Below are 23,616 nucleotides of genomic sequence, written 5' to 3'. Positions count from 1 at the left end.
TCAGTCTCAATAGTTGAACTGTACCGCCTAGTCAGTCTCAATAGTTGAACTGTACCGCCTAGTCAGTCTCAGTACTTGAACTGTACCACCTAGTCAGTCTCGGTAGTTGAACTGTACCACCTAGTCAGTCTCAGTAGTTGAACTGTACCACCTAGTCAGTCTCAACAGTTGAACTGTACCACCTAGTCAGTCTCGGTAGTTGAACTGTACCACCTAGTCAGTCTCAGTAGTTGAACTGTACCACCTAGTCAGTCTCAGTAGTTGAACTGTACCACCTAGTCAGTCTCAATAGTTGAACTGTACCACCTAGTCAGTCTCAGTAGTTGAACTGTACCACCTAGTCAGTCTCAATAGTTGAACTGTACCACCTAGTCAGTCTCAGTAGTTGAACTGTACCACCTAGTCAGTCTCAATAGTTGAACTGTACCACCTAGTCAGTCTCAATAGTTGAACTGTACCACCTAGTCAGTCTCAGTAGTTGAACTGTACCACCTAGTCAGTCAAAATAGTTGAACTGTACCACCTAGTCAGTCTCGGTAGTTGAACTGTACCACCTAGTCAGTCTCGGTGGTTGAACTGTACCACCTAGTCAGTCTCAGTAGTTGAACTGTACCACCTAGTCAGTCTCAATAGTTGAACTGTACCACCTAGTCAGTCTCAGTAGTTGAACTGTACCACCTAGTCAGTCTCAATAGTTGAACTGTACCACCTAGTCAGTCTCAATAGTTGAACTGTACCACCTAGTCAGTCTCAGTAGTTGAACTGTACCACCTAGTCAGTCAAAATAGTTGAACTGTACCACCTAGTCAGTCTCGGTAGTTGAACTGTACCACCTAGTCAATCTTAGTAGTTGAACTGTATCACCTAGTCAGTCTCAGTAGTTGAAATAGAACTATCGCTTAGTTAGTCATAAAAATAATAATCATTAAATTTCTAGATGGACACAATGAATTCCAGTCCATACACTAAAACATGCATTACTAAATGCTTTGTGTAATGGATGACATTAACAGAGCTCCCACTACTCATTTGCCAAGTTGCCAAATGCGAATGAAAAGTAAAGGTGGGTACAATTCGATTTGGTGAAACTGTTGGCGATACATCTTTCACTGTCATAATTTATATGACATTAAACTATGTCTTTGTGCCATGAAAGTTTGAAAGAAATTGAGGTATTATTATTTTATGTGTATGTCACAGAAATGATGTATTATGGACAGATGGATGGTCAGGTGTACTTATGCACACATGGACAGACAGAGCCCACTGTAATGGTTCCCCCTTAGGGTGGCTAAAAATGCTACTGCACGTACTGAGAATTAGTAACCAGCATTTGGCCAGTTTGGTTCTCCAAACCACTTTGTTAAGAAAGTTACTTGGTATCTGTGAGGATTTATCAAGATGGTTGTTAGTATACATACCTTTTTTGTGAGCATATTTGTCTTATGGAAAAATTCTATCTTGATATCTCCGCAAATTGGCAGTGGCTGGGGAATATCACATATAATGTACTTATCGCCTTTTTTAATACCCTATTAACAGAAAACATCAATTGATCGACAACTTTAAATACAAAAGTAATATACACTTCGTTATATGACAAATTAATATACTGGTATTAAAGAGGAACACCACTCCACAAAACACAGACATCTGCATAAACTTTGGGTTCTGGAGAGTCATTTCATGATTTTACAATAAGTGTGTTTTCAGAAAAATATCAAATTGGACTTCTGCCTCAATTGGGGATTTGTACTATGCCACATTGCATCATGGGAGTCAACAGAAATGTTCATGTAATAGGTAAACAATGAATATTCATGACACCTTAGTGCTTGTCACCTTCAGTGAAACTGCCATGAATATTTATTCTGATCACATGGGGTGGGTTTGGGACGATATCAAAATCAAATACACCATAATTACGCGTCCTCACGAGTAGCTCCTAGTAGCTCTGATGTACTATGGTGAATATTCATAAGTCTTGACGCATATTCGTGTACTTTAGGTTGTAGACAATAAAAAGTAAACACATATTGTCTGTTATTCATGAGCCCAAACTACGATCATTTACGCTTAGTCTTCATCGTGAAAAAAATCACGAAACTAAAAGATTTTCTTTCCTATGCAAATCAGTTTCACACTTACTTTTTTCAATGTTATCATTCATTCGATGCCTTCTATGGTATTCGTACAGTCGGCTAGTCAACATGTCGACCATTTTTGTCTGGCTGATGGTGCACTGATCGTGTTAGATTCGAGTGCACTGATCGTGTTAGATTCACTTTAATATATCGTTTGATTTGACTGATTTAGAAGTCACCTAAAAACATTTTGTTTCTTCAAAATTTTGAGGAAAAACGTCATTTATAGAACAAAATTTTGCACTACGAATAACTGAATACGTTCATCACTTTTGACTCTATGTTTATCTACCGACGTCACACCATGTGTTACCGAACATTGCGATTTCTCATCTCTCAAATTTTGTCAACATGTTTAGAAGAAAATCTGTAGAATAACACTTCCAGAAACATCTTATCAAGTTTCAGACCCATTGATCAACTACATTTTGAGATATAAGTTTTTGACCAAAAATTAACATTTTTACATCTAATTTGCATATCACTCATGGAATCATTGTATGCTTAATATTTCTTTGTCCATACATCCCTAGATGCATCCCCATCAAATTTCAGCCCAATCTGCTCAATGGTTTTGGAACAAGTCATTGAGAATGACATAGTCCCCGCTATAATTGGGTTTTAAGGAATTATCACTACTCTGATCACGCAACAACATTTGTGAACCTAAAACAAACAGACTTAGATATGTTGTGTGTGCTTGTTGGACATGGAATATGCCTTCAACAATAAAGGATTGGTTGGGTATGGGGGATCATATCACGATGAAAATGGAGTCTGAGTTATGGCTTTGGACATGGAAAATTCACAAACAAAATGGCTGCCAGGCAGCCATATTGGATCGTATCACGACGAAAATGGATATGCACATGTATGTCATAGAACACTGTCCTAATACCAACTTTGAATGAGATCTGTTTAAGCATGTCTGAGTTATGGCTTTGGACATGGAAAATTCACAAACAAAATGGCTGCCAGGCAGCCATATTGGATCGTATCACGATGAAAATGGATATGCACATGTATGTCATAGAACACTGTCCTAATACCAACTTTGAATGAGATCTGTTCAAGCATGTCTGAGTTATGGCTTTGGACATGAAAATTCACAAACAAAATGGCTGCTAGGCGGCCATATTGGATCGTATCATGACAACAATGAATATGCACATGTATATCATAGAACACTGTCCTAATACCAACTTTGAATGAGATCTGTTAAAGCATGTCTGAGTTATGGCTTTAGACAGGGAAAATTCGCAAACAAAATGGTTGCTAGGCGGCCATATTGGATCGTATCATAAAACAAATTGACGTGCATATGTATGCCATAGCATGTTGCCCCTGTACCAAGTTTGAAAAAAATCGGTCCAGGCATCTCCAAGAAACGGCTGCGGACGGACGGACGGACGGACGGACAGACGGAACCCAATCCATAAGTCCCCGTTCTGGACTTCGTCCGCGGGGACTAATTATAGATTTTTGACTAAAGACACATTTTTAGCCCTAATTTGCATATCACTGATGGCACCATCATATCATGAACAATTCTTAGTAAAAACACCCTGAAGAATGTTTCACCCAAATTTCAGCCCAATCTGCCCAGTAGTTATTGAGTTTAAGTTTTATGACCAAAAATCACATTTTTTTACCCAAATCACAAACCGGTGGTAAGATCATTTTGATTTGAACAATTTCCTAACTAGATACCCAAGGTAATGGCCCAACCAAATATTATGGCAATCGGTTCAGCAGTTTTTGACTTTACGTTGTTTACACAGACAGACAGACAGAGACAGACAGACAGACACACACACACACACACACACATCCAGACAGACGCCGGGCGATCCCTAAAGCACTACTGAACCTCAGTTCAGTTGTGCTAAAAAAGTTTTACTGCGATTGATGCTTTGAGACTCACTTCAATTGTATGTTAATCTTCCTGAAAGATTTACTGTTAACCCGGAACTGTTACAATATTACGTTCATGCGTCCATCACAAATTTCAAATCGATGCAGTTTCTACATACCGTCATGTACGTTGTAAAAGATTTACTGAATATTAAAACTTTGATTTCATGTGTATCTAATTGTTTTTTGATGAATATCACCCATGAACTTGCACTCATAAGAGCATGTGCAGTACTAGTTTCATCAGCACATTACTGGTTGGAGTACGTGGTTTCCTTTGACGATCGGAAATTATGACAAACTACGGCCAACTACGATAGAAGACGATGTCAAATTTGGAAACACGGAAGGTGAGAATCACTATCTATTGTGTGTTGGCGACAAAAAATTATGTGTATCTACACTCAAAGATGACATCTTTACGGGAAACAAAGAAAAGTGAATTGATTATCTATTGTCAGTTATTCATGAACTTGAACACCTCATTATCTCCTGTTTCATGAAACATCAGAGCTACTCGTCGCTACTTGTGAGGACATGTAATTACAGTGTGTCTGATTTTGATATCGTCCCTTAAATATCAATCTTTCTCAAAGGAATGGCACAAGTAATACAAGTGATTGCAACACTTCAATTGAGGCCCTTATTAATTTGTCGAAATGTTGTCCACTTTGAGAGACAACGCTAACATTCATATCAAAATATTATGTAAAATCAGATACATATGCATATGTACTTACTTCGTAAGTCTGTGATGAGTAAATTTTCACTTTCTGTTGACTAACAACAAAACTAGGACCTGTAATGTGAGCCAAAATCAGAAGGATAATTCAAGTCAGTGAGTGAGTGAGTGAGTGAGTGAAGGAGTGAGTGAAGGAGTGAGTGAAGGAGTGAGTGAAGGAGTAAGTGAGTGAGTGAGTGAAGGAGTGAGTGAAGGAGTGAGTGAGTAAGTGAGTGAGTGAGTGAGTGAGTGAGTGAGTGAGTGAGTGAGTGAAGGAGAGTAAATAAAATAAGTAAATGGTGGTTATTAAAGTCAGACTAAAGTAGCTTGATCTCAAACTAAAGCAAGTTTTCTACGTATGTGCAGAGAGAAGCTTGGTAAGTACTGACAGGTTGGAAGAGGTGTATAGGTTTACAGAGAGAAGTTTGGTAAGTACTGACAGGTTGGAAGAGGTGTATAGGTTTACAGAGAGAAGTTTGGTAAGTACTGACAGGTTGGAAGAGGTGTATAGGTTTACAGAGAGAAGCTTGGTAAGTACTGACAGGTTGGAAGAGGTGTATAGGTTTACAGAGAGAAGCTTGGTAAGCACTGACAGGTTGGAAGAGGTGTATAGGTTTACAGAGAGAAGTTTGGTAAGTACTGACAGGTTGGAAGAGGTGTATAGGTTTACAGAGAGAAGCTTGGTAAGTACTGACAGGTTGGAAGAGGTGTATAGGTTTACAGAGAGAAGCTTGGTAAGTACTGACAGGTTGGAAGAGGTGTATAGGTTTACAGAGAGAAGCTTGGTAAGTACTGACAGGTTGGAAGAGGTGTATAGGTTTACAGAGAGAAGCTTGGTAACAAGGATTGTGTTAAAACTCATAGTTATGAATAAGTAATAAATCATGATATAATATTCATTGCTATAATGTTTGACATTCTGTTGACAGATCTTGACCAGATACTACCATAGCTGTGACAATTGTAGAACTGATATCAAACAAAACAAACCAGTTACACAATAACCAGACTGTGTCCCTTTAAAACATATCAAATCAGATTTAAACTGAATGTCTCTGTAAGGGCAAAACCACAACTTTTTGTTCCTACACACATTGTTGGAATGCAAAATTCTGAACTATAGCTATTATACATGATGTACCACTTAATTGGGAAATTAATTATACAAAACTATGAAGTTTGAAGCTTACAAAGTTAACATGTTGCCTAATTATTAAAAAAAAATTAATCTGGCATTTGACCTCGTGTTGTTGTTATAAGTGATGATGTTGACAAAACATACACAATGTATGTACTTAGCGGATGCCCATGGAGGTTGACGGTGGTCACATAAACTTTTGTGTTGATTGTGTGAGGTCAAATTCATCTACTGCTGGAGAGGACACTAGGCCTGTCTACTAGCTAGGTTTAGCGAGTCCAAAATGGTTAACAGTTGCTTTGCATAAAGGTTCTGACTGAAATCCAGGCAGTAGACAGACTAGTTGAATTGCTTACAGGAAACTGTCACCGGATTTCGATGGCGTGGGTTCGAATCCCACCACTGCCACCAGTATAACACGTTGCAGTTGGGTATAAAGTCTTTATTCTCACACACAAGTACGTCAAATAATATTACACTTCAATAATTTGAACGGGGCGCCTCCGCCAACGTAATACACCAAAACAACAGTTAGTTCACGTCTGTCTACGGGGTTTCCCCGTCTGCGCATGTCTGTTAATGTTCAGTCAGGCCTAGCGCCCCTAACGTCATACAGTGATTAACCTTTTGTTTGCTACAGATCTAAACCTGGATGTTTTCATGATCTAAACTCTGTCAAGAGATGAAAAACGTCCTCTCAACATAGTCAATACAACATGTAGCAACCCAGCAATGGTTCCAACCTACTCTTGAAATGGCTTGACCTCTGGATTTTCGAAACTTCAAGGTATTTTAATGTTCCCAACTTTCCACATATGGTTTTACATGCAAGGAATACTCTCTTGTAGTATGCTCCCCAAATATCTATGTCATCAACATCAACTTTAGTCAGCCTAAACATTTTTATGGTAAAACATTTTGTATTTTCTCAAGTTTTGATCATTTCATGTGACAGGCGTAAACCTGAAGTTCTGGGACAATACCATGATATCATGCGACTTTCTTTGTATAAGCAACAAATTACATTTGAATGAGTAGCATTATTGAAGGCAATCAAAGTTGAAGCTGATTTTGGGAACTAAATTACAATGAGTTGGGTTGTTTGAATTTTCCACTCGCTGTTTACAGAAATGAGTCTGGTTGCGCCCACCCATTGTGGATAGATGGTACTTATCTCTGTTTTTGTTGATGTTACTTGTTTGAATGTAGCTATTTTCAAACATGTTTGACCATAAAACATGAACAGTAGTTTGCAAACAGCTATAGAACACTTCTGAAGCATGGCAGATAGTTGTCAAGCATGATGGCCTAAAAGTGGTAAGGACGGTCATAGCACCATGCTTCTCTATAGTATGGAGAATACTGTGGAAACAAGGTGTTGACATGAGAAATTATCAATGTTGGTACTTACAGGATGTGCCATTGGAACACATTGGGACAGTGTCTAAATGTATTCTTTTAAGTAACAATGTACTTTGTTTGTATTCTAATTTCTTTGTAGTATATTCACCATAATAGTCTACATATCGCCTTTGGCTTGGTATCGTTACCCCCTGAAATCAAAACACAAACAATGTCAGAATTGGCAACAAGTACTAAAACAATTGTAAATATCAAAACTAATCATTTTTGTGACTCAAGAGATTGGTGAATATCTTTGATCATAAATACAATGGTTCTAATTTCAGTATGTTGTCACCCCAACACAATATAGAGGTGTAAGGTGTGTAACTGGTGTAATATGGGGACATGTTGTCACCCCAACACAATATAGAGGTGTAACTGGTGTAATATGGGGACATGAGATGATGATAGTTGTGTGTTACATTTACCTTATCCACTAGTCTTTCTATAACAAAAGTTTCACAGTTGTCAGATTACATTATATGATATAAATATATTAGAAAACCCCTTCAAATGACATGTATGTTACTGTCTCCTTATAGGAACTAATGAACAAGTTATTATAAAACAGCATTCAAAAATAATTTGATATATTGGGGCATAGCAATGCAATTGACATAGCAATAGTTATTCAAACACAAATGACAGCAGATACAAATGTAGGCTTGAACTGACTACTTCCAGATTCCTAGCCTGCCATTCATAGCTAAGATCATGTCTCCATAGTAACACCTTACCTTGTCATTATGTGTCCTAGCTTGCCCATAATATTTTAGTGCCGCAAGGGCTGTATAAAATTTTCCTGTGTGAAGTAAATATGAACATATCATAACCCCCGTCCTTCCCTGTCAATAAAACACAACAAAGACATTTGAATGAATACTTGAAATATCAAAAATTGACATGTAGTATGGTATTTCCTGAAAATGAAGTGAAGGTAAGATAAGTTAAATAGTATATGTACACTTTCACCTTCTAATATTTATGTACACAAGTGGTTGTTGGAGTGGTTGCTACTGTAGTCTGGGGTTCATCCCTACCCAGTACTTCCTGGTCTCTTAATAAAATACCGCCAATGGCGTTGTAGCACAACTGTACAGTTTTTTAAAATGTTTATCCATATGGTAGTCCATGCTAACAAGAAGTGTTCATTTGTTGAATGACTATCCAGTTGCCAATCCAACCATGTTGCTATCTTTATGATATATGCTATCATTTGGCTGTTGCTATGGGCGTGGGTCATGTTGTTAGATATATTTGCATACATTTTAAAATGTTTTTGTTCACTTGTGTATGAATTCCTGATATTATCTTTGCAATATACGTGATCATTTGGCTGTTGCTATGGGCGTGGTCTTGTTGCTAGGCATATTAACATACATTTTTTGAATGTTTATTCAATTGTCTATTAATCCCTGTTGTTATCTTTGCAATATATGTGATCATTTGGCTGTTTCTATGGGCGTGGTCTTGTTGCTAGGCACATTTGCATACATTTTTTGAATGTTTATTCATTTGTCTTTCTATTCCTGTTGTTATCTTTGCAATATACGTGATTATTTGGCTGTTGCTATGGGTGTGGTCTTGTTGCTAGGCAAATTTACATACATTTTTTGATTGTTTATTCAATTGTCTACTAATCCCTGTTGTTATCTTTGTGAATACACGACCATTTGGCTGTTACTATGGGCGTGATCATGGTTGCTAGGGTATTTGCATACATTTTTTGAATGTTTACTCATTTGCCTACCAGATGATGCTGTTATTTGACCAAAATATACTGCCATTTGGTTGTTGCTAAGGGTGTGGTCATGGTCGCCAGGGCCAATTTTCTCAATGTTTTGAAGAAAATCTGCAGAATAACACTTTCAGAAACATCTCACCAAGTTTCAGACTCAGTGACCACATACTTTTTGAGATACAAGTTTTGACCAAAAATGAACATTTTACACCTAATTTGCATATCACTCATGGAATCACTGTATGCTTAATATTTCTTCATCCATACATCCCTAGATGCATCCCATTAAATTTCAGCCCAATCTGCTGAGTAGTTTTGGAATTATAGATTTTTAACCAAAAAGGCACATTTTTAGCCCTAATTTGCATATCACTGATGGAATCAACAGGTCATGAACAAATCTTACTTTACACCCCCTTAACAATGTTCCCACCAAATTTTGCACCAATCGGCCCAGTAGTTGGACCCAAATCACACACCTGTGATGCGATCATTTTGATTTGAACAATTTCCCAACTAGACACCCAGGGTAATGGACCCACCAAATATCATGGCAATCGGTTCAGCGGTTTTTGACTTTAAGTTGTTTACACACACACACACATCCACACACACACAGACAGACAGACAGATGCTGGGCGATCCCTATAGCACTACTGAACAAGTTCAGTTGTGCTAAAAAAGGGTATTGTTCAGTTTGTCCTACAAAACATCACAGGTACCACCTCACCCCATCCCCAACTCCACCACCACCTGAGTGGGTACCCATCTTATTTTATCTCTGGAATACTAGGTGGCTGATCAGTGGTGACCAACCATATCAATAAATTTATGAATTTATTTGGGTTAACAGTATTTCCAGAAGTACAGACGTGGCAATGTAATCATGGTGTTTGCTCTGTAGATGTAGGCAACTTTTTATGATAAATAGAAAATAGCACAAAAGGTGTTGTAGCACAACTGTTTTTGGTTGTTCCTATGGGCATGGTCTTGTTGCTAGGCATATTTGCATATATCTTTATTTATTAACCTAGTCCTGCCCATCCCTATTGCTAACTTTGTAATATGCATCATCATTTCACTGTTGCCAAGGTCATGGTCATGGTTACAAAAAGAGAGGCAGTGCTCCCCTCAAAACACTGTGTGTCATCCTGTTGACAACTGTAGTGCTCAGTGAAAAATTTCAGGTACTAATTTTTTGTGTGTGTGTTAGGCACCAAAGCTTACCTGCATACACAACTTTACCAACACAGATAAACTTCTTTTTGAATACATTTAGGTCCTTACCTTGCCTGCTTTGCAGTGTATAACAGCTACATTTTTTTCATCTCTGCCTAACCATTCATGAACATCTTCACAAAAAGGTTGTATAAGTTCAAACCTGGGTGGATTATGATCATCAAAGGGATACAATGCCACTGTAGATGTCAAAGGTCATAAAGGTCAATATGAGGTCATGATAAGGTTGCTGTGTTTAGTCTTAATTCTGATAATACACACAAAAATAGTCAATTCAGCCATTACTGCAATGGTCACCAAACAACATCATGAATAGACTACTGTACCTGACATATGTGCCAGGTTTGGTTGAAATCGCCCCATGCACGTCAGACATTAGGGGACTTAAAATTAACTTTTTTCTATGGTAGTCTCAGTCCAATTTCAGAAATTAGTAGCCCAAGGATGGTGATAGTCTCATATTTCTGAACTGAAGAGAGTTCCACTATTGGAAAATGCTTGTAATTAAAATATTACATGGCAGGCATGAAATTAAAATAATTTGCAGTGTATATCACAGCTACATTAAAATAATTTCATGCCTGTAAATCTTCTATCCTTTAAATTATAGCATAATCAGTGGTATATTGTAAGTGAGTGGGTTACCAGCTGCAAATTATGGTAGCCCCATGACAAGAATTGGTAGTCTGTGGACACAGGACTACTGTTAATGTTGAGCCCTGGACATGCATGTCAGCACCCACACACTCATAATGGGCTTACAACAGTCAGCCTTACAGTCTACCATACAACTCAAAATTAGAGATGAATAACTTATACCGACCTCTGTCTTTAAACTTTGATGTGTCATAACTCCTTTCTGAACACCTGAAAGACAAAGATAGAATTTGTTGCCATTAATAGTGTATTGCACTTCCCTCTTAATTTTTAGTGGTCATGTTCTATCATGTGATCGTTTCCATCTTAGGGTTTCTATGAAGGCAAGAAAGTAGGTCAAATCTACATGAGTTTCCAAGATGCTATTGAATTTCCACATCAAAAAGATAGTTCAATATCTCTAGTAATTTATGCAAATATACATTTTTTCTCTTTTCCTTTCTTTGCAAACACATTGTTACAGAACAGAATAAAAAGACATTGCAGATCACAAGATTTGACAATCCCCCCTCTCTCTCTCTCCCTCCCTCCTCCCTCCCCCTCTCTCTCTCTCTCTCTCTCTCTCTCTCTCTCTCTCTCTCTCTCTCTCTCTCTCTCTCTCTCTCTCTCTCTCTCTCTCTCTCTCTCTCTCTCTCTCTCTCTCTCTCTCTCTCTCTCTCTCTCTCTCTCTCTCTCTCTCTCTCTCTCTCTCTCTCAACAAAACTGTCATTTTGCTAATAAAGTATGAGATTCTACAGTGTTCTACTTACAAGTTGTATATTTTATAGTGGTCTTTATGCTTCTGGTCCAAAAACCTGTGGGGAAAATATCGTAATATAGTTTTAACAACACATGAATGTCAGAAGTCTATGAGCATCATTAATACTCTTTCTTTGAGAGAGGTATTCATTTGTACACAAAATTTAGCACCAATGGTGTTATAGTCTTGTTGGTATATATGTATATTTTGTCTTGAACCTAGAATGAATAAACATACATGTAGTTCAGGTGTGCTAACCACTGTGTGTTCAAGCAGTCTCAAGCATGATGCCATTGAGACCTAGGTGTGAATTACTCCATAAAAGATTTAACGATTTTATGACATCAATAGAACTGTACTCTGGCTTGAGACTGGAAATTCTTTACTTCTAAAAATTCATTTTTTTTAATACCCACAATGTACATCTTCTGTGCAATCTGTTTGATTTGAACAATATCCCTACTAGACACCAAAGGGAACATCCCCATCAACTGTCACAAAAATCAGCCCTGTGGTTTTTGAGTTTAATCATGCACACACACACACACACACACACACACACACACACACACACACACACACACACACACACACCACCATGCTTATACCACTACTGAACCGTATGAGTTCAGTTGTGCTACAAACTATAATTTGGGGAAAACTGGATAAAATGTATAAACAACTGGCAAGATTATATACTAGGTATTCGGGATGCACAGACACAAGTGCCTTAAAGTTTACACTGTAGAATGTGTCAACAATTTTTTAAACTGCTCTAATTTCTTATTTCGCGATCGAAATTCGACCAACAATAGCTTTTTATACAGACGTCATTTTCATTCGTTCAGTGAAGTTTCAATATCTTACATAGCGACATTGTTGAAAAATAGCACCGTAAAATTAGCCTGTTGTCATACGAGGCTGGTCATGTTTTAACTCTCAGGAAATAGGGTCATTTGATTGGGGTCAGATCGAAGCTCTTTCACTTTTGAGCCTTGCCATATACAGTACAGATCAAGCATAATGCGATATTGTGCATGAACTATGCTTGCATCTTTAAAGCATCATGCTGGAAAAGTTCATGAACAATGCTCTTGGGGATTAGTGTATGTAAACAGCATTCAATAGGTAACTTGCAATTCAGATTGAGCATGCTCAGAAGCAAAGGACTATGGGATTATCTGTGGTTATTGTAATACCTAATCTGGAATTACTGATAAAATAAACCTCCCACAATTGTCAGGGTAACTATGAATTGATTATTTGTGGTTACAAACAATGTATCAACATTGTTTACAATATCAATTGATTAGTATTTATTATCACATTTCCCATGATGCAACATTCAACATGGCGGGTTTGCAAGTTCCCTATTTGCACCTTTGAGGTGTCCACAGAGCATCTCATTAACAGTGCATCAAGTTAACAATGCATCAGCATCTCATTATAAACATTGCATCTATTGGCATCTAGATAGCAGAGTACATGATTATTACCAAGTCACAAAGCATGTGAGCATAAAGTGCTGTTTATTTTATGTCAGAGATGCAAGCATTGTTCAATGCAGATGCTTTGATGATGCAACAACAGTGCATCAATGCATAGTTAGCACCCCAATTGTGCAAGAATGATGCGTGCACTCAGGTGATGTTTTATGTGAGCTGCACTGTATGGAAATAATAAATTCATAAACGTGTAGACTCTGTTTCGAAAAGTAAGGTGATATGTTTCGCTTGAATTTTCGCTGAGAAATCGGGATGCGAGGTCAAGTTTTTAAAAACGATTCTCTCCCTCACGCTATGCTGTGAAATTATAACGAACCCTAAAAATAAGTAAAACAATTTTTTTTACCCATTTGGGTTGTTATTTTTTGGATGAATGCGGTGGCTCAAGAGCGAACAACAGTTATTCCAGTGTGGTAAGATGTGGTTCACGGAAATTCCCCCGCCACGCCAGCATTCCACCCACAACAATCATGGGCTTGAAGACGCTATGCGTCTCTGTCCCTACACGCTAGAAAATTCTTCATTTTCACGTATGCCAAGTTGAAAATAAGGATATCTAAGTATGAATAATGATGTAAACTATTAGTTTACATGATTTAATTCTGTATCCTACAATGATGTGAATAGAAATCTATGTCAAAAATTTACGTGTTTACATGACGTTACAATGTAACATGCATTATGAACTAATGATAGTTGATCATCGATGCAACCTGTTTTTATTTTTTTTCATAACATGAAAGCATTGTTATTATTAATAGCATGTCTAAATAACAAAGTCTGAGTCATTTATGTTGTGTTGCCTTTTTGAAATATTCATTATTTAAAACTAACATTTATATATTTGTTTAGCCTCTATTTTCAAAAGCTTGACTTGAGTGCAGTGAGTCTGCATCCCCATGGTGAAATGAAGAAACTTTGAATTTTAACCAGTGTCTTGATCAACTCTAGTTCTGCATAGTTTATGCAACTTAAAATTCTAATATATTGTAGTGTAAGTCATATAACCACAAGCATACTGTATCTAGTTAGTTTCAGTTGCCATGTAAACAATTACATCATAGATCTAAATGCATCATGGGTCTGTGTCTTGAATGTTTTAAAACAGTGTAGTTCAACATGAAAATAGCCTCTCTGGATTTTTAATATGTTACTATGGCAACACAATATTTGTAAAAGAAATTAGTCAAATAATAAAATTTATGTACATGCATGCAAAAATGGTTTACATAATAATATATGTATATAAATCAAGTTTGACAGCTGAAGGCAACTTTTAATGAAGTCTTGATGTAACCATGTATTTTTGTAATTTAATTTGATTTGTGAGATATCCATTTCCACGGAAATGGGTTAATAATGAATTGATTTTGATAAAATGAGACAGTATTCTTGTAACTCCTGTAACCCAAAATTTAGCCTTAACTGATGTTTATTTAGTATTCCAGATGAAATATAAATAATGCAATCTAGCTGCTATTTTGATGAAATTACTGGGTTTTTTTTTTAGGATTTTGAGCCTAAACTCTAATAAATACTTCCCAGGTTCTTCTACACCCCTAACAACATTCCCACCAAACTTCCCACCAATCTACCCAGTAGGTTTTGAGTTTAAGGTGTTTTTTTTATACCAAAAATGAATTTTTTTGACCCAAATCACATACCAATTGGGCTGGTGTTTTTTGAGTTTAAGTCACACACACACACACACACACACACACACACACACACACACACAGACGGACCGTATCAGTTCATAAGTGCAAGGCAGAAAAACTTACTTTATGGCAATAACAACAAGACACCCCAAAATTTTGTTTTTTATGTCTTAATTAACATAACAATAAGAAATGTTATGGTTTTTTTTGTTACAAATGGCAAGAACTTTACGTGTCATATGCAATTACCAGGTTGCTGTTGGTCGAAATTTGTTCTACATAAATTAATGATATGGTAATATACGTAAATGTTCACTTCTGAATATGGTTTAATGACTAGACTGTTTCATTATGTACTTATCAATGGCCAATCAGACCACATGTTCCAAAGCTACTACAGAGGACAGTGATATTATGTTCTGTATTGGACTTCTACTAAAGGGAAAGACTGTATTGCATGAATATACTCTACCTGACTACATCATCTATATTGTTTCTGTAATAGCTCTCAATCTTCTCGGCTGGAAAACCCATCGCAATAATATTGGGGTATATATCTGAGAGAAATCTGCAGTCAAGGAAGTATTTACAACAATAAAGTTGGTATACATATACCTGTAGAGTGTATGGAACATACTAATTCAGAACTATTTACAATGGTCTACACATGGACACCAAGTCATTGCACATAGTACAGTATGATTAACATTATTGTATAGCCCAGGATTTAGCATATTATAGTATAATATACACTGAACTTGTACTAACACATTGTCATCTATTTTGGGTTCATATTTTCATATTGTTTTGATATTTTGGTGATAAAAATGGAACAGTTCAAAAACCTTGGATAACAATTTTTTTTTGATTTGCAGTATTTTCACTTGTAAAATGTAAATTTTGAAAGATAGAACCAAAAGTTATATATTATGATGAAAAATTTATCATATTTGCTACAAAATTAAAAATTAAAAAAAAGAGACAGATCACAAGGTGTTTCCCAGTAAATAAAGTCAATTCCTCCCCTCAGTAATTTGAAGATTATTGTATTAAAGAGAAAGCAATGTGAAATGTTTTATGTCAATACATTGTACATTCTATGTTTACACACACACACACACACGCACACACACACACACACACACACACACACACACACACACACACACACACACCACCACCACCACCACACACACACACACACACACACAGAAAAGTTTGAATTGTCTTTTGAAACTCTTGTTCTTCTCATTGTTGGTGTCAACAGTGTGCTGCTAAGGAAGTGTTAAAAGGTTTCACACGTGTTCAAACAAAAACTTTCCAGATGAACAAAGTTAAAGCACTGTACTTGTAGTTTCTGCTGCACACATTCACATGCTACCTTGTGAATGTATGCCAGTAGAGATCACTGCAAACAAATACAAGAAGTATACAAAACGAGTAATAGTATGTATCGTGGTCAGTGTGCCCTCTAAGTCAATTTAATGTGCCACTGATTCACAACAATTTCTTGTGACATACCAAAATTTAGTGTTCCCCTATCTCTTACCATGATGGAAGTGGTCTTACTGTGTGGTGAATGACAAGAAAAGAGTTTTTATCATTTTGACTAACAACAAAGTGTGTATTTGATAAGAGGGCACACTGATTATATAGGCTTGTATCAGAGTACAACTATATGCACCACTAAAACAGAAATAGAATTAGATTGTTTGTAAATAAAACACAAATAGAATTAGATTGTTTGTAAATAAAACTAACACACTTTAAATGTAATAAATGAGAGTCGTTGTTTATGTATAAATGTATGGGGCTGTCATTCATTTCTTCCATAAGGAAGAGATGTATTTAGTGGGTGAAAGGCTGTGTGTCTGTCTGTCTGTCTGTCTGTCTGTCTGTCTGTGTTAATCGTTTCCTCCATAACGGCTGGTTCAATTCAAACAAAATTTTGAAGACGTATTCTGTAGGGTAATGGCAAGACCTGATTAGGTTTTGGTAAAAATCTTGTGAATATTAATGAGCAATTTATGTAATGAATGGTTTTCTGGAATTAGGCTATATCTCAAGAATGCATACTTCAAATTCATTATAACTTGGTACATACATTTTTGATACCAAAGTGCACTTGTCCTGAAAATATTACTAATGTAGCTTTAGTTTTAATAAGTTATTGGCATATTTTTGGTAGGCCACAAAAAGAAAAAAATAGTTTCTGGTCAGGAAATGTTGTCTAAAGTGGTGCGACTTTATCACCATTTTCTAAAAAACGACTATCTCAATTCACACAAAATGTATTGCATGTGTTCTGTAGGGTAGTGACATGAACTGATTAGGTTTCGATAAACATCCCAAGAATATTAACGAACAATTTACATAACGGTTTTCGGTAATTAGGCTGTATCTCAAGAATGCACTCTTCAAATTCAATATAATATGATACATACATTTGCGATACCAAAGCGCACTTGTCCTGAAAATATTATTGATGTATCGTTTAGTTTTAATAAGTTATTGGCATATTTTCAGTAGGCCACAAAAAAGAAAAAAATAGTTCCTTGTCAGGAAATGTTGTCTAAAGTGGTGCGACGATGCGATTATTTTTTTTTACATTCTCAACAAATGTTAATCAATCGTCACAAATGTTAATCAATCTACTCATCATTGCAGTTACTGTTCTTTTTATTTAGTACTTTACAGCAAGTGTGTATGTGGGGCAGATGTCATAGGCTAGTTCATGATTAGTTTTGCAGTTGTCTTCACTGGTGGCAATTAATGTAGAGAGAGTTACTTTTGTGTTTTCCCTTTCATCTGCAGACTGAATTGGCTTACGGAAGAAAATTAATGCAGGAAGGGGGGTACTTAAATGATGGGCACTAACCAGAAACAATTTTTTTTTTGGCCTTTAAAACCCTTTCTACGGTGAGTGCTATGCTACAACGTTCTATAAAGCTTCACATTACATGTTGTGGTTGGCCAGGAGATCACTAACAGTAATGGGCAAATAGCAATCAATGAGAAAAAATAACTTATTGCATATGTTCTGTTGTATTCCCAACAATTGTCTGTAGGAATGGCAATCTCAAAACTTTGCTCTTACGGAAGGCATTAAGTTTAATTCTGGTTTTTCTACTGTGTTAACTTAATCAATGCAAGGGTCAATGGTCACCATTTGCATGCTTCTGAGTAACTGCACAAGGCATGTCATGGCGTAATTCTGTTTTATTGTTTGACCGGCAGGGATGCAAAACACCCTTAACTTTTTTTAAAAAGTTAGTAGTTTTTGCTACCTTCTCAAAACACAGCTTCCTCTTTTTCAAAATGTCAATTGAAGTGGCAAATAAAGTGAACTTCGTGCAACAATATTACATATTTTTGATTTAATAGCATTAACCATTATTTATCATTAATTTCTTTTCAATTACATTAAATGAAACATTTATTTTTTCTGAAAGAAATACAATACTTTCTATAGCATACTATTAAAGTAATAAAGAATGAGATATAACATTTTAAAGTGTTACTATTGTTGTATGAACGGTTTCCAGAGGGGCCTGGAAACCGTACTAAAGCAATAATGGAACAACCCATCAGGACGCCATCAACGATGGAGGACTGACTGGTATATAAACGTATCACCCTGGAAAATCCCGTAGGACGGATTACAGCAAGTGTTGATGCAAGACATACAAAGTAGTATACTCAAGCCTGCATCGACACAGCCACACCAGAGACGAGGTTGTTTAGCCTGACGTTAGTCAGTTCAGGTAAGACAACATAACCTCGGCATTGATTACAACACTATTACCCTTAGTGCCAACATTATTTTTGTATTTATTTGCAGGGAAATTCTTTCTGTTTTGTATGTTTCTGAAGCAAACCATTAAAATGAAATATTTCTTCTGTGCTTTGCTGCTGTTGATATTTATTCATATTTTTAAAGTATTTGGGGACTGGAAGTAACACAAAGTAGTTGCAAAAGTGTTATCAAATGGTGTCATTTTACTAACAATATTCAGAAAAGTTTCTACTGATGTATGTATGTATGTATGTATGTATGTATGTATGTATGTATGTATGTATGTATGTAGGTGCGTATATGTATGTATGTATGTATGTATGTATGTATGTATGTATGTATGTATGTAAGTACGTATGTATGTATGCATGTACGTACGTACGTACGTACATACATACATACATACATACATACATACATACATACATACGAACATATGTACAAAGGTATGGACATGTATGTATGTGTGTGTGTGTATGTATGAATGCATGCATGCATATACATATGCATGCATGCATATACATATGTACGTACATACATACGTACGTACGTACGTACGTACATACGATATATGCATGGTTGTGTGTGTGTGCATATATTTATTTATACATGGTATATAAAATTAATATGATTGTGTTACATTTGGCAAATACACTGAGTTCATCAGTGTTTTTGCTAAGGTTTGGGAACCCCGGTAACAGAAAGGGGGAAAGAGGTAAAAATGGTAGTGCTTCCCATGCAATGTATCATAATTTTGGTGGGGAACCCCGGTAAAATGATGTGGGAACCCCGGTAGATTTTACCTACTTATCGCCCTTAAATAAAACACTGGTTCATGACAAGCAAAGGATGTATATTATTTATAATTATGATGTGTAGTAACTTTTTGGATAAACTTGCGAAAAACTGGTTAATATCTATATGTTGTTGTGAAGTTATGAGAAATTATTATATAACTACCATTCCTAGCTATCATTTGGCATAGCTCCAACATAGGGTGTTGACCCAATGGCATACAGCCTTGACTCATTCATGCAGGCCATGGCCTGTCAATATAGACTTCACTCAGTTCTCTCTAATGGAACTATATTAGAAATAAATGCATAAATATATGCTAACATTGAACCTAAAGAAAAAGAAACACAATATAAACACGAAATACACACTATAGAGTCAAATGACCCACTTCCCGTACTCCAAGTAACGGACGACATAGACTACTGTTAAACCACTTCCGTTACGAGACCCAGCCCACACGGCATATTTCACAACAAGGCTGACTATGTCGCGTGTGAAGTGACTCGACGACAACAAAGGTGCAACCGCACAAGAATAAATAAACTTTAACAATTCATTTTCGAAAAGTTAAGTTCATCTGTGTCTTAAAATGACCAACTCTCCGACCCACGGTCTCCAACCAGACATACACACAACAAGGAAACAACGAAAAATAAAAGTAGGGTTGAAATATTTGAATACTGACAGTCACAAGCACATCGACCAGATTCATAATACAGTTGGCAGTGTTTAAGATGTACCCTTACATTGCTATAACAATACACTGACATGTAACTTACTATTTGCTGGCTTAGGAACGTATGATTATATTATCATCGTAATTCGTATGTGGTTTCAATTTGTGGTATCAGGGACGTAAGCTGTATTTAGATTGATGGACGAGTGTACTTCATCATGATTCGAAGGACTAGCCATACATTTTACTTACGCACACACACACAGGCTAGGGCACTGTCTTGATAAAAGGATACAGCTGAGATCGAGATCGAAGCCATCTTCCTGATATCGACGTTTCTTTTTACTCACTAGGCCTTTCAACCTCGCCGTCATCATCTGCGCCAGTGATTTACAGAGCATACATGAACCACCAAACAGTGAAGCGGAAATGGTAACGTTAGATACACTCGACCTTTTCGCTTGTCAGTCGAAGTTTTTGATGATATAATAGTCACGTCGTCGTACAAAGTATATCGACACTGGCAATTGTTGGCGATCGCTGCTGACACTACCAATTTACATAGCTAAGGTTCGTCAAATCTTACAAAATCTTTCTTTCAAGCTGGGAATCAGTGGCCATACTAGTAATGGCGTCTTCCTGGAGCTGTAACTTTGACCCCAGATTAAATTCATCCGCGCAAATAGTTCTTAAATTATTATACGCTCTCTCGTGGTTGCCACCGTCTCTTGCCTAGACACATGTTAATTAGCTCTAAAAATTAATTATGAAAACAATGAGGTGAATCCCCACGCCAGTAATCTGCAAAGTTATGCAAATTCAGACGTTTCACGACTGCGGACGAATTTCTCCTTTGAAGTATTTTCAGTCACGTGATTTTCAATGAGCAACCCGGGAACTCCCTCATTTGCATTTGAATAGAAAAACTTGCCACAGGTACGTAAATCGGAGATTTCGAGTTCGAGTCGTTTTTCATGCATTGCACCCTTTTGAATGACTTTTGGAAGAAGTCTTGACAAAGCTTATTTGGGATAAAATTCCCTGGCGGACTAAAACTTAGAAGATATTGGACAAAGCCAGAAGAAAAATTTCGCCAAAATTTTACACCCGCAAGAGTAGAGTTAGTCTTGCTGCTATAGACGTTCGGTCTTTCTTTCGATGCTATAACTATAAGCGAACGAAGTTCGCATGTGAGGGCCTGCACTCGGATGTTCCATCCTCGATAGCGTTGTTCGGCGGTGTGTCGTATTTTATCGGAAGAACATCCGAGGGCTTGCTGATAGACTAGAGTAGAGTCTACCATGTAGATGAGTAGTAGTAGTAGTAGTAGTAGTAGTAGTAGTAGTAGTAGTAGACGCATCCGTACTACACTCAGTTGAGAGCAAGGAACGGAGTAGTCTTGCTGCTAGACGTTCGGGCTTTCTTTCGATACTACTAGTAATAGTATAAGCGAACGAAGTTCGCAGTGAGGGCTTGCATCCTCGATAGCGATGCTCGGTCGTGTGTCGTATTGTATCGGAAGAACATTCGAGGTGCAGTAGATAGACTAGGAACGGAGGGACTGTGGCCTTAACTTACTGGAGAAAAATTAGGACCATGCCGTGAGCCCGTGACTCTCGTGTTTGAAGTTCTACCTTTTTGACTTTCCCTTGAACAGTCAATTCAGAACTTTGAACTTGAAATCTGCTTACACTTGGCCTACTAAAATAGGCCTCATCGTTAGATTTATTATCAACAACTGAAAGCGTGACAAATCGTACATTTTGCTATTGCTGATTTGTAGATGCACTAGCTGTAACTGGGACATTTTTGTTCATCAAGTAACCAAAGATATATTCAGTGTCCAGATTTTACTTCGGGGGTGGGAGGAGGAGTGGAGGATTTTCAGGGGGGGGGTGTCAATTTTTCTCAGGAAAAATCAGGGGGGGGGGTGGCTAAACAAAAATTTCACAATTTTCTTCGGGGTCATGGAAAAAACATGATTATTTAACGCAACATAAATCGACCTGCAATTCTGCCACTTCTCAAAGTAACTTTTCCGCGAAGATGTGCAAGACTCGTTTCATCACAATCACTATTGGTGTGATCAGTGTTATCATAAGTACAATGAATTTCCTGAGCTATCAGTATCACAATTGTCTCCATCACTGCCTAGAACATGCATTACAGAAGTGTCACTTTCATCAGTCTCAGAGTCACTACTATCTGTTTCGTTCATGTTTGCTCATTTGCAGTCATTTTTCTAGATCTAAATTCTGGTGTTCCTACTCTGTGAGTGGATATTTTGTCTAATTTTTCTCTTTTTAATTTTCTCTGTTTTGGTAATTTATGCTCATCAAGATATTTATCTAACTCTTTCACTTTCAGTTTTTCAAGAGTTCCACTCAAGAACAAATTCAACCAGTCATTGTCATTATATTTCGTTTTCTCTTTTTTTTTTCTGTTGCTCTTCCCGATGTTTGGATCTCAGGCTGATGTTTTTTTACTCTCTCCAGATTTTTCAGATGTTCAATGTAGTTTTTGACAACACTTATGCTGACAATATATTTCTCTGCAAAACGAGATATAGCAATTGCATCATGTAATTGTTTGAAGCATACATCTTTTTGTGCTGGCACAGGGTTGGAAGTCATCTACAGTTTGCTTTGTGTTTGCGAAATCACCTAATACTGGAAAGTTAAACTTATATATCAGCCAAAGTTTTAATGTATATATTGTTAATATTTTTAAGATACTCGACATTGTGTGAGAAGAGCCTTTGGCTCAACAATTTATCGAGTTTAAATAAAGTCAAATAATAATAATAATAATAATAATAATAATAATAATAATAATAATAATAATAATAATAATAATAATAATAATAACAAGCAAAAATGTTGATAGTTAAATTATTTCATTTTTTGACTATTCCTTCTAACAATAAAAATGTTCATATTTACACTTGCATCGTTGACAAGCTGAGCAACACAAACCGGCATTGGAACTAAAGTTGTATTCAATACGTATCTAAAAAGTAAAACAGTTGTGTGAAGTATTTAAAGTATATACCCACATTGCCCAATGGAAATATGGTGTTCTTGTCATTGTGCATGAAATGGTTATCTCCTTTTTTAAGCATAATGATTTAACCTGTAAAAGTTTATACACTTTATAAGTTATTTAGGAGTATTTATTTTTTTAAAGCAAAACTGAACAACAGTTCAGAAGTTCAATGGCTATAGGCATGGCGATGAAGCTGTGTTTGTTTGTGTGTGTGTGTGTGTGTGTGTGTGTGTGTGTGTGTGTGTGTGTGTGTGTATGTGTGTGTGTTTTGTAATTGTATACAGATACATACATACATACATACATACATACATACATACATACATACATACATACATACATACATACATATATGTACATTGTGTATGTATAGTGTGTTTGTGTATGTGTGTAAGTCTATGGGGGGGGGGGGCAATGAACAAAATACACAAGGAAAAGGGG

At 36.7% G+C, this 23,616-nt stretch overlaps 1 protein-coding gene across 2 annotated transcripts in view; it reads right to left on the bottom strand.

Moving 5' to 3' along the window:
* Positions 1 to 20,769, bottom strand: part of LOC144451953 (phosphatidylinositol 3,4,5-trisphosphate 3-phosphatase and dual-specificity protein phosphatase PTEN-like) — a 34,072-nt gene extending 13,303 nt beyond the window's left edge. Inside the window, exons 1-9 of one of the 2 annotated variants that reach the window (XM_078142876.1) lie at positions 20,426 to 20,769; positions 15,333 to 15,417; positions 11,708 to 11,752; positions 11,125 to 11,168; positions 10,350 to 10,480; positions 8,059 to 8,166; positions 7,329 to 7,470; positions 4,799 to 4,857; positions 1,422 to 1,532 (exon numbers count right to left, since the gene is read on the bottom strand). In XM_078142876.1, coding sequence (XP_077999002.1) covers positions 1,422 to 1,532; positions 4,799 to 4,857; positions 7,329 to 7,470; positions 8,059 to 8,166; positions 10,350 to 10,480; positions 11,125 to 11,168; positions 11,708 to 11,752; positions 15,333 to 15,417; positions 20,426 to 20,531 — 831 coding nt within the window. In that variant the 5' untranslated portion in view covers positions 20,532 to 20,769. Of the gene's footprint in view, positions 1 to 1,421; positions 1,533 to 4,798; positions 4,858 to 7,328; positions 7,471 to 8,058; positions 8,167 to 10,349; positions 10,481 to 11,124; positions 11,169 to 11,707; positions 11,753 to 15,332; positions 15,418 to 20,382 lie in introns of both variants that reach the window. The other variant, XM_078142877.1, reaches the window with a different exon arrangement.
* Between the last annotated feature and the right edge of the window lie 2,847 nt (positions 20,770 to 23,616).

The sequence above is a fragment of the Glandiceps talaboti genome, chromosome 22 (assembly GCF_964340395.1).
Source record: "Glandiceps talaboti chromosome 22, keGlaTala1.1, whole genome shotgun sequence".
Taxonomy (NCBI): domain Eukaryota; kingdom Metazoa; phylum Hemichordata; class Enteropneusta; family Spengelidae; genus Glandiceps; species Glandiceps talaboti.
Note: the sequence above shows the minus strand (reverse complement) of the source record. Positions and strands in the feature narration are given on the sequence as shown.